General features: G+C 38.0%; 1 protein-coding gene across 2 annotated transcripts in view; it reads left to right on the top strand.

The window, feature by feature from the left end:
* Positions 1 to 4,540: 4,540 nt before the first annotated feature.
* LOC135114289 (protein rogdi-like) overlaps positions 4,541 to 12,341 on the top strand; it is a 47,809-nt gene continuing 40,008 nt past the window's right edge. The window contains exons 1-3 of one of the 2 annotated variants that reach the window (XM_064030176.1): positions 4,541 to 4,697; positions 7,848 to 7,919; positions 9,567 to 9,713. In XM_064030176.1, the coding sequence (XP_063886246.1) occupies positions 4,662 to 4,697; positions 7,848 to 7,919; positions 9,567 to 9,713 (255 nt within the window). In that variant the 5' untranslated portion in view covers positions 4,541 to 4,661. Of the gene's footprint in view, positions 4,698 to 6,088; positions 6,108 to 7,847; positions 7,920 to 9,566; positions 9,714 to 12,341 lie in introns of those variants that run through there. The other variant, XM_064030178.1, reaches the window with a different exon arrangement.

Genomic DNA, 12,341 nt, shown 5'->3' with positions numbered 1-12,341 from the left:
CATATTACAATATTCATTAACAATACATGCAATCAACTTGGCACTATGACAATCAGTTTTTACTACAAAATTAAAGTATTTACTTCGGTCACCATCCTGCCCATCTTTGTCTGAGTGCGACTTGGCCGTGAGTGATGCCTGCAGGTGATCAGTGGGTTAACCACACTCTACCAACAAGTGAGCATCGGCTTCGGTGCCTAATATAGCATTGAATACTGATACTTACACACATTACACGTTTTCATGCAAATAGAAAACTATTGAACATTTTACTTATGATTACTGAGGAATAATGACATGAGGTACATACGCTTTACATACAGTAACAGGCATAAGACACAGGAAACACTGGGAGGAGGCGTAGCCCTACTCTACAAGAAAGAAAGGGGACTGAAAGTAGAGGAGATTGATGTGGGGGAATGTATAAGTAGTGAGGATGTACTTGCAGTCAGAGTGGAATGCATGGATGGTCATGGCAGACCAGAGAAGGTGGTACTGGTGGTAGTGTACATGACTATCATGGGTGAAAGAGCAGAGAGGGAAAATAGGAGGAAGTATGACATACTTAAGAAAGTTGTGAGAGAGCATGAAGAGGAGAGAGTGCTAGTTATGGGTGACATGAATGCACATGTGAAAATACTGGGAGAACAGGTGGAGAGGAATGGTGAAATGCTTGGAGAGTTTGTTGATGAACTGGAGCTGGAAAATCTGAATGTTACTTTGGTTGAGGGGCGTTTGACTTGGAATGCAAGAGACCAGGAATCGGCACTTGACTATGTGTTGGTGAATGGAACAGTGCGTGAAATTGTGTTGCATATGTGGATAGATGAGGATGATTTGGTTGATATTGTGTCTGATCACAACATGCTGGTTGTGAAGTGCTTGATGCAGAGTGGAGTGAAGTGAAAGTGGCAAGTAAGAAAAAGAAATGGAGACTGAGAGATGTAGGGTGGGAGAACTTTCAGATTGATCTGAGTGAGAGAAGCTGGAATGACGAAAGTGTGCATGACTTGGAGCATCTGAATGAGAAACTGGTTGAGGACATGAGGGATGCTGCTGAGAACCAGATAGGGTTTGTGAGAGTAGGTAGAAGAAAGAATGTATGTAAACTATGGTGGAATGATGAAATCAGAGTGGCTAGGAAGGAGCAAAAGAGAATGAGTAGACAGTGTAGATGGCTGAGGAAGAAGAGGCATGAAAGCAATGAGGCAGAGAATGAGTATCAGAATGCATGGGCAGCGTATGTGAAGCAGCAGCGGTTGACAAGATGAGTGATAATGAATGCTAAAGTGAAGAGTGAAAGGAGTGTGATTCAATCTTTAAGGGAGAAAGGTATGGAAGGTGGCCGTGAATGGTACAAGTTCATGAGAGGTGAGAATATGTCAGGCAGTGTTGGTGTGGAGAGTCTAAAAGTGGATGGTGTAGTTATAACAGAGAAGTAGGGAATCAGGGAGGCAATCAAGGTGAGATGTTTAGTGTGAGAGAAGGATGTGTGACACTGGAAAGGAAGAATGCAGATGAACTGGATGAAAGAATCAGCAGCGAGGAAGTGGAGAGGTGTGTGAGACGGCAGAAGAATGGCAAGGCAGCAGGTCCAGATGATATACCATATGAGTTCTACAAGAATGGTGAGAAGAAAGTGATTGATAGAATGACTGAATTATTCATCCGAGTGTGGGATGAAGAGAGAGTGCTGAGAAAGTGGAATGAGAGCCGAGTGTGTCTGTTCCATAAGGGAGGATTTAAGAGTAAGAATGAGTTGAAGAACTACAGGCCAATTGCATTAGTGAATACAATAGGTAAAGTTTTCAGTGCAGTGTTGAATGAGAGACTGTAAAAATGGATTGAGAGAGCTGGAGTGTTGGGTGAAGAACACAATGGATTTCATGTGGATAGGAGAGCTGAGGACAATATGTTTGTGGTAAATCAAATGATTGAGAAGAAAAGAAGGATGGGTGTAAATTGTACCTAGGTTTTCTGGATATAGAGAAAGCTTATGAAAGAGAGAACAGAGAAACGTTAAGTAGAGTCTTAGAAAAGATTGGATTGAGTGCAAAGATAGTTAACATAGTGCAAAGTATGTATGTGGACACAAGAGCTAGATACAGACTAGGAGACATAGAAACAGACTGGGTGAAGAGTGAGAGAGGAGTTAGGCAAGGCTGTATATTGTCACGAACCCTTTTTAACCTGTATACAGAGGAGTTAGCAGCTAGAATGAGAAGAATGAATGTAGGGATAAGTGTGGGGAGTGATAAAGTATGTGTGCTTCTTTATGCAGATAATGTAGTTGTTATGAGTGAATCGGCAGATGAACTTCAAAGTTTGTTGGATGTTGTGGATGGATATGGAAAAGACTTTGGAGTAAGGTTTAGCAATGAGAAAAGCAAGGTAATGATTGTGAATAGGTCAGAGGATGAAAGTAATGTGGTATGGAGACTTGGAAAGAATGAGTTGAAGCAGGTGCAAGAATACAAGTTCTTAGGGATGTGGATGAGTCCTAGTGGGTGTGGAAAGGCAAAGAATGAAAATATAAGTATGGTAAACCAGTGGGTAGGTCGACTGGGAAGCGTGGCAAGGATGAGAGCAAGTAAGTATGATGTGTTGACAGAAGCGTGGAAGAGCGTGGCTGTGCCAAGTATAATGTATGGTACGGATGTGATTGCATGGAATGAAAGTGAAGTTGATAAGTTAGAAATGGATGAGAACAGAGTAGGAAGAATGGCAGTGAGTGCACCGAGGTACACAGCAGTTGAAGCCTTGAGAGGTGATATGGGATGGAGCACCTTTAGGGAAAGACTCACAAAAGCCACACTTAGGTACAAGATTAGATTTGAGAGAATGGATGATGCAAGAATGGCAAGGAAGGTGTACCTGTGGAATGAAAGTGGAAGCAAATGGAGGAAGAGGTGCATGATAATGACAGACAGGAGTGGATTACAAGTTGTGGGCGATAAAAAAGGCTGGGAGGAATCAAAATGAGCGTGAATGGGTGGTAACAAGAGGAGGCAGAGTGGGAGCTGAATGGGATGTGAGAAAATGGAAGAATGAGATAAACAAAAAAGTGAAATGTGTGGGACTGAATGAATGGAAGAATGAGATGGAAAGAAAGAAGACCCTGGAATGGCACAAAGAGAAAGGGGCCCCGAGGTATGAAAGTTGGTATGATGGAAGCCTGGATGGTGATCTTCTTTTCCAAGCGAAGGCACAGTGTATGGATGTGAACGCAAGGAGTTACAGATGGTCTGAGTCCTGCAGCAAAGTGTGCCAGATGTGTGACATGGGAGAAGATGAGACGGTGGAACATGTGGTGCTGGAATGTGTGAAGTATGCCAGAAATAGGATTGAGATGATGTAAGTGATACTGACTGAGTTGGGGCATTATAGGAATTAAAGTGGAGAAGACAGGAAAGGAGTGAATGGTGTTGTTGTTGTGACTGTGTAGAGAGGCGAATGAAAGAATGAGGCGGTGAAAGAGTTTCTGGAGAGAATGTGGCGTGCCAGATGTAGGAACAATTAGTGTAGAGGAGACTGTTCGTTTCTCTTTTTTTTTTTTTTCCTTTCTACAGGAGTTGCCGATCCAAAGGCCTGTCTCCCAGGGCTGTGCTTACACCTATGGGAGACACACTGCATCACAAGACAGGGTGGTAATGAGGCTCAGATTAGGCTATAAATACTTCTAGGAAGTCAGTGATTCTCCTGGTATATGCTGTGTGCTATGTGCTGCACAAAGAGGACACACTCTGCGTCACGGAATGTCCTCTCATTGTTAAATTTAGGCTGCAAGGTCAACATGACTTGTATACCCTCATTGACCATTTCTTAGACTCGCCACTCTCAGGGATTATATTCAAGGAATATCCTACGTTTGCTCCCAGACTGTAGGATATTTATGCAATAAGATGTGCAATATCTATATTCATTTATTTATTTACTTATATTCTTGTAATGTATACTATCTATTTTTATGTTTTTTCATACTCTACCCTTAAGTCTTTGCCCAGGGGGTGGGTGGCAAGGGCAGTCTTCCTCCTTTGTTGTATTTCATTATTAACGCAACAATAAATGTATCAATCAATCAATCAGGCCTGGCTTAGGAGTGATCCCGAGCCACCTGTACTATCAAGATCAATATATATATATATATATATATATATATATATATATATATATATATATATATATATATATATATATATATATATATATATATATATATATATATATATATATATATATATATATATATATAATGAAAGAGCTGGTTTTGTTGTTGCTCGTATCTTTACAAGGAACAGTCTTTTGAACACAAATCGTAAACAGGAGGTACAGTTTCACAAGAGAGAGAGAGAGAGAGAGAGAGAGAGAGAGAGAGAGAGAGAGAGAGAGAGATTAATAAAAATGCTGTAATCAATACCAGCACCGATGCTTTTAAAAACAGTTATGAACAATGGATGAATTAGTCTTTTAGATGAGGCTACGCTATGAAGTTAGCTTGTGTGGCACACAAGGAACGACTGAAGAGAGTAAAGTAGGGGCCGTTGCAAATGCATGTTCTCCGATGTTGACGTTAGAATCAGCTGATGTAGCTGTCTTCCCTCTGCATTTTCGGTGTTTTGAGGCGTCTTGACTCTGAACTCTGTAAAAGTGTACTTTGCAGAATGGGAGATACAGAGAGGGGAGAACTGATAGTGCTCGTAAGTTACACGTAGCATAAGCTTATAATGTGTATACTGATCGAGTTTTTATAATTAAATAGGTATTATTTCAGTAAACCACTTCTTTGGGTGCTGGGGCCCCGTGCAAACCGTGAATTATGGTGGAATTGTATGTAACATTTGTCATAATTCAAAAATGTTTTTTAATTGTTTGACGTTATGAGATAGTAAATGATCCGTTAACTGAATCCTGACTGATATGTGGCAGGTAGGATACTGTGCTAATAAGGAAAATGTAATATTTTTTTTTAAGTGTCATTTTGATAAGCTGCATCCTTCAGACACAATCTATCAGTTTCATTGTTTAGATCTTGCCATATTGATTTTCTAATATTTCTATTGAACTTGGTCAGCAAATGTAGACCTAACTGAATTTTGACTGTTTAAGAAGATCCACAATTAAAGCTTTGGTTAGAAACATTGCTGCATTACTTACCAGACTGTTGTTGCTCAATCTACTACAGTTGATGCCACTTGACGTGATCATGGTGAGTTGTGTGTTGCAAAATTACATGCCCATTATTTATTATGGTGTATCCACCATGGATAAGCCACAAGGGAAAAATTACTACCGTCTGGCAACACTAGAGTTATTGCTGGATGCTTTGAATGAAACCAACATCCACTTTTTATTACACTTGTCTGGAGAAAGGTGTACTTTCTTATCAAGTGTGTCCATGGTAGTAAGTCGACCCACCCCTGTGCCAGTGTCCTCCAAAGAATCATATGGTATATTTTTGTAATAGGACAATTTCAAGTACTATGATATATGTTATTGTTTTTTTTTTATGTTATTGATGATTTTGAGTATAAAACATGTCGGAAATACTTAATTTTGCCTCTTCTGGCCTCATCCCCTACAATCTTGGGGACTCATTAGGAAGTGGGGTTTATGAGCAGGGAACATGAACCTAACCTAACCTAACCTAACTAAACCTAACCTAACCTAATCTAGCTAAATCGAACCTAACCAAACTAAACCTAACCTAACTAAACCTGATTAAACCTAACCAAACCTAACCTTATCCCATTTATAACATGCATGCATGCAGCTGACTCCTACCTTACAGAAGGTGCCTTTAAAATCAAACACTGAAGGTACAGCAATGCTGTTTCTTTGTCTTGGGAACCATGTGGCTGTTGGTGCAGTAGCACATGCATCCATGGGTGAAGGAACAATGCTGGCAGTATGTTAGACACTCTACAGCCATTGGCAGAACACTGTGTGCTCTGAAGAAATTCCAGAGCAGCATCATTATTTTCAAAATTATGTGCTATGCATGAAAAGTAATTGTCCTCACAGCCAGGACAAACCACCATGTTGGTGAATACTGACAGAGACTGATCAACTACAACCATTGTAATAAAGAAAACAACATCTAGAATCAGGTCAGTGAGGTGCAAAACCCTTATGCTGAATATCTAAAAACACTGTTGCCAAACTTGATTGCTTTTAATAAATGCATTCAGTGAATTTATTGTACATGTGTTGACTTGCAAAGAAACCACAGAGAAAAATAAAAGAGTGTCAGTAGTATTCAGTACTACTTCAGTTCTATTCAGTACACAGCAGTCTATAATATATGCAGTTACTTTAAGGGGGTATATCAGCCTTTTTAGCCATTTTCACTAAAACTCATTCAATCATTTTGAAATTTTTATTGCAAGTATGTCTTATGGTAAACTTAAGCTGTCCCAGTGTGATGGTGATAACTGTTAAAGAAAAAAAAAAACCCTGAAAAATAGCTAATTTAGTCCACCTAGTATTTAAAGATTGATGTAATTATGACTTTCCAAAACTGCTTTAAATTTTGTCTGATTAAAATTAGAATGGATACTTTTAGAGTTTTATCTGATATTTTCACATTGTATATGCTCGTGCAATTTTTAGTAAAATTGTAAATCATCCATATCACAATTATAACATGAAAACCATATCAAAGTGCATGTCATACTAAGCCACTCAACAACCGACATAACAGAGCCTTACCTCAACTATAACAACTGAAGTATCGAGTCAAAAAATCACATTTTACCACACCCCTGGGTTGTAGATGATAATCAACTAAGGGCAAATTTTATTGGTGATGTTAAAAAACACATAAACAAACATAAACCAGCCTCTTTACCACCTTCATGCTGTCCCATGTTCTTCCATGGTAGTACTATATTTGTGTCTTGTTTGATGTGGCCTGCTTCCTACATCACTCAGTATTTTAGTTGGTGTATCAACATAACTGTTACTTTACAACCACCCTTATCCCCTCTGGAGCTGTGAGTTACATACACATTTTAATTTGCAAATTTTCCCTGATCTGTGAAACATGCACAAATGAGGCTAATATAGTGAGAGTGATTGCATGCTAGAAATTAAGTAGATATAGCAGCAAACTAGAATAAATCCATTCATGATAACTGATTAAAGCCTGGCTTTTAAGTTTAAGGCTTCTCAAGAGCTTGAGACACCTTGGCACAAATAGCTGTTTTGCTGTAATGGTGAGATTTTTCTTTCAGCAAGCACTTTATGTAAGCCAAAGAATCCTATCACTTTCCTTAGGACACCATACCTACCACATTTGTGACAGGGTGTCTTGCTCTCTCAAGAAGCCTTAAACTTCGTAGCTAGGCAGTGTATTATAACTGGATTTATTCCAGTTTGCCATTATATTTTCTTAGTGCTAGATCTTAATTTGAAGCATGAAATTACTCACACTATGTTAACTTCACTTGTGCATGTCTCAGTTGTCAGGGAAAATTTACACGTTGAAAAATGTGTGTGTAACTCTCAACTGAGGAGAGGATAAGGGTGGATGCACTTGATAAGAAAGTATGCGTAAAGTATGCGTTCCTCCAAGTAATCATAAGAAAAAAACTGACTGTTGCTGTCATTCAAAGCACTGGACAAGAACTCTAGTGTTTAGTAGCAATTTTTCCCAGTATCTTCTCTGTGGTGGATATACTGGCAAAATAGTAGGTATGCAGTTTTGCAATTCGTGACTTGTCACAATTATGCAGAGTGGCACCAACTGTATGCCATTATTCAACACTACACATAAAAACAACAACATAACACACCATACCAATCCTTTACAACTTATTAATTTTTTCACTCATAATTTTTCTATTCAGCAACAAGAACTGGAATGGGTACTCAATGAGGAAGTTCCACGTGTTTTCAACTTGATCATGCAAGTCCTGAAGGTAGGTGTTTTCTAATGTATATTAATGGTGGCTATGACACCTTTGTTTTCATGGGTATTCCCATTTTGATGTCTGAAATTTTCTTTGTATTTACATAGTTGTAACATACAGGAAAACAGTATATAGCTTGAAGGATTTCTTAAAGTCACAAATATTCCTTGTTTCAATTGCTTTCATATGCATATTATCCCTGACTTCTATGTATGTGTGGGAAAAGCAGTGCTTCTTAATGTCTCTCCTACAAACAGTCCTCTTCAACTTTCCTCTGTGTCCCTTCTTGTCCCCTTTGTTCTACACACATGCATCTTCTCTTTCTAGTTGTGCCACTCCTTTCATTACTCAGAACACTGTAGTTGTCTTTTCTCTCCTTTGGGGCTGCAGCTTTGACAGTCTCACTTCACATGATAGATTTCTTGAAATTAGAAAGAGTACATAGAGCAGAAGTAGAGGGATATCTGACTACCACTTTACTTCTGCTCCATGTACTTTTTCCAATTTCTCTATATACTTTTTCTCATGAAGTAACCACATTATTGCTGTATAGTCGTGCCTTGGAATTATCATTATAACAGTTATCTTTCTCATCTCTTCATCTAAATAGTTTAACTAGTATATTTCTTAACAGATAGGGAGTTTCCTCTATTGAACATCAATACTTATATCAATATATCAATATATATATATATATATATATATATATATATATATATATATATATATATATATATATATATATATATATATATATATATATATATATTTATAATGGTTTCTACATTCATTTAAATGTAATTTTATATGTGTTTATTGTTTTTTTTTTTTTTTTTTATGTAGGAGGGCAACAAAATCCAATAAAAAACAAAATGCCCATTGAGATGCCAGTCCCATAAAAGGGTCCAAAGCGGTAGTCAAAAATTGAAGGATAAGTGTCTTGAAATCTCCCTTTTGAAGGAATTCAAGTCATAGGAAGGTGAAAATACAGAAGCAGGCAGGGAGTTCCAGAGTTTACTGGAGAAAGGGATGAATGATTGAGAATACTGGTTAACTCTTGCATTAGAGAGGTGGACAGAATAGGGATGAGAGAAAGAAGAAAGTCTTGTGCAGCAAGGCTGCAGGAAGAGGTGAGGCATGCAGTTAGCAAGATCAGAAGAGCAGTTAGCATGAAAATAGCAGTAGAAGACAGCTAGAGATGCAACATTGTGGTGATGAGAAAGAGGCTGAAGACATTTAGTTAGAGAAGAGGAGTTGATGAGATGAAAAGCTTTTGATTCCTCCCTGTCTAGAAGAATGGTATGAGTGGAACTCCCCGAGACATGTGAAGCATACTCCATACATAGACAGATAAGGCCCTTGTACAGAGTTAGCAGCTGGGGGGATGAGAAAAACTGACTGAGACGTCTCAGAACGCCTAACTTCAAAGAAGTGATTTTAGTGTTTTGATATCTCTAATGATTTTTAATGACTGATATAAACTCAAGTAAAATGACCTAAGGCAAACGTTATTTCTCCATGTAATATTTAATAAAAACTGACGTATCTTCGAAAATGACTTAATTCGAAAAAACTTTAAGCTGAGGTATTACTGTATGACCAAATTAAACTAGGTAAACTCATTAGTCTAACTAACAGTATATTCCATGCCTACAGGAGGGAGCTGGCCATTTCCCAATGCCTTTATGTGGATCTGATGCACCAGTCAAGCAGGAAAAGTTTATTATGTCAACAGCAGCACACAGCACACAGGATCAAGTGAAGTGTGTTGTGACTGTGACTGGTGATACTATAAGTCAGGCAGTAAGTACTAGTAATAGTAGCTGTTATAAAGCAGTTTTTGTTCTAGTTTTATCCACTCTCTCTCTCTCTCTCTCTCTCTCTCTCTCTCTCTCTCTCTCTCTCTCTCTCTCTCTCTCTCTCTCTCTCTCTCTCTCTCTCTCTCTCTCTCTCTCTCTCTCTCTCCTCTCTCTCTCTCTCTCTCTCTCTCTCTCTCTCTCTCTCTCTCTCTCTCTCTCTCTCTCTCTCTCTCTCTCTCTCTCTCTCTCTCTCTCTCTCTCCTTCTGCTTCTTTGCACAGACCTATCACCACACTCAACACCTCAAGAGAACACAGCCAATAAAACTCAACTCAGTCAGTGCCAACTAGCCTAAGGTGGACCAACAAACATTCCTACCATAAAAGACCTGTCTGTCATGCTGGAAAAGGAAGCTGCTCACAGGTAAAATTGATCTCATTTGACCAGGTCTAGTCACTTTCCGTCACGAAAACTGAAAGCTAGAGAAGGGGCCAGGCCTTTGATGATGTCCACAGCAGGGTGGTCTCACTTCATGGTGGAACCCTCAATAGTGGGAATTACAAGCTCAAGCTGAATGCAGAATGAACATGTGGAACCAGAGAGAAACCAAAGTTTAATTAGTATATATTGGCCCATACAGTATATACTAATGAATTTTTCACTATTCCTAAAAACTGGGATTAGGTAAAACAAAACAGTATATACTACCCTCATGGCATGTGAAGCATGAGGAAATCTTGACACCATTCTGTACTTTTTTCCACAGTGTTGAATCTCTCATTCATACCACGTTTGCCAAGTTTCCTCCTGTCTCATGTGTACTTCCTTTTGGGTTAGTCATAAAAATCTTATCAAAGTCTGAGCTCATTTGCCTGGATAATGCAGTTATGTGGAGTGCTTGTTAGGGTGGTATTAGGTCTCCAGATCTCTCCTTAATTCGTACAGTGTTGTGCTTTGTCAGAGATAGGGGTCTTGTCAGGTTGCATTTTCATATATTTTTTATTTACCCTGCAAAATGAGAAAAATAACAAATATATATATATATATATATATATATATATATATATATATATATATATATATATATATATATATATATATATATATATATATATATATATATATGTAATATATATATAATATAATATATGTTATTCCCATGCCATGAGTGGAAGTTTGGCTACTGTACAATATTGATTCTTGGATTTTTTTCCCTTCTCAGAGCTCATATCAGACTAGGGAGGCAGAATTTAATTTTTTTTTTTTTTTAAAGCTTTTATTCTCACCTTTACATACACTTTCCGCAATCCTATGGTGTGTGTAATAAGTACTTCTTTACATTAGAAATACTTGTAAATAAACAAGAATTGTACATTCAACAAAATGGTTGGATGCACATCTGGCAAGACCCCACATCTCAGGGCTCGGGTTGCTACACCTGCAGTTCTCAAAGAAAAGAGAATACCATGAATTTTTGGACATTGTTTCCTTTGCTGATTACTCTGAAGTCTTGTTTCCTATTCCTTATGCCTTACTAATTATAGATTTGAAAAGTAACCTCCTAGGAGAAAGTAACTTACCTTTTTATGTGATTGATTTTTTGGGGAACACAGCAACCCATCCTGCATAGCCAGTGGGTGTGCCTGGCAGGAAGTTAAGTGCAAGTCTGATCCTGGGATTTCCTGCTCAGTGATTGTTTGGCAGAAGAAGACTCTGCCTACCTCAGTATCCATCTGTCAATGGCTGAAAGCTTGCTTTTAAATAAGTATTTGGGAGGAGTTTTTAGACCACCTTGCAGTATTGAATCTCTGTAGCCTTTCTTGGTAAGAATGGAAGAATAACAGTGTTTACCCTTTATATCCTCTTTATTTCCCAATATTCCATTTACTGTATATCATTAGATATTAAGTCATCTCAATTAAGAGAGTATATTTTCTTATTGAATCCATAATACTTTAACCTAACATTAACTAATCAAATTCCCCTGAATCTTCCCTGTATTATTAATCTAACCTAACTGGTGTAGTGCATTCCCTAGATGCAAAGTTATTTTAGACTTGACCTTACCCAATCTAACTGTGGGACTGCTCCCTGGACATTCTAAAATCTAAATAGCCTAACCTTATTAAACATAAATGGGTGGCTACATTCCTTAGGGCATCTGTTAATTAATTAATATTTAATTAATTTAATTAATGTGATGCCATTCCATAAGGGAGTTTTAGGGAGAAGTTGAAGGTGTAGGAGAAGTATTTTATGTTAGAGCAGAGTGTGTTATATTAGAAAGGAAAGATGCAAATTAAATGAATGAAAGAATTAGCAGAGAAAAAGTTGAAAAGTGTGAAAAAAAGCTGAAGAATGGTGAAGCAGCACAGAATGACGACATTTTAATCAAATGTAGGAGGTGGAGAGGCTGCCAAGGAAGTGGAATGAATGCAGTGATGTAAGTTGCTTCATAAGGGAGAACACAAGAGCAAGAATGAGTTGAAGAACTATAGGCCAATATTATTGCCTTAATGAACGCAGTAAGGTATTCAGTGCAGTACTGAATATGGACTGAAGGAACCAAGGTGTTAGATGAAGATCAAAATAGGTTTCTTAAAAAAAGCAGGAGGACAGAGGGTTAACTAATT

This window comes from Scylla paramamosain, chromosome 27 (assembly GCF_035594125.1).
Source record: "Scylla paramamosain isolate STU-SP2022 chromosome 27, ASM3559412v1, whole genome shotgun sequence".
Lineage (NCBI taxonomy): Eukaryota > Metazoa > Arthropoda > Malacostraca > Decapoda > Portunidae > Scylla > Scylla paramamosain.
This window is presented reverse-complemented; position numbering and strand designations above follow the sequence as displayed.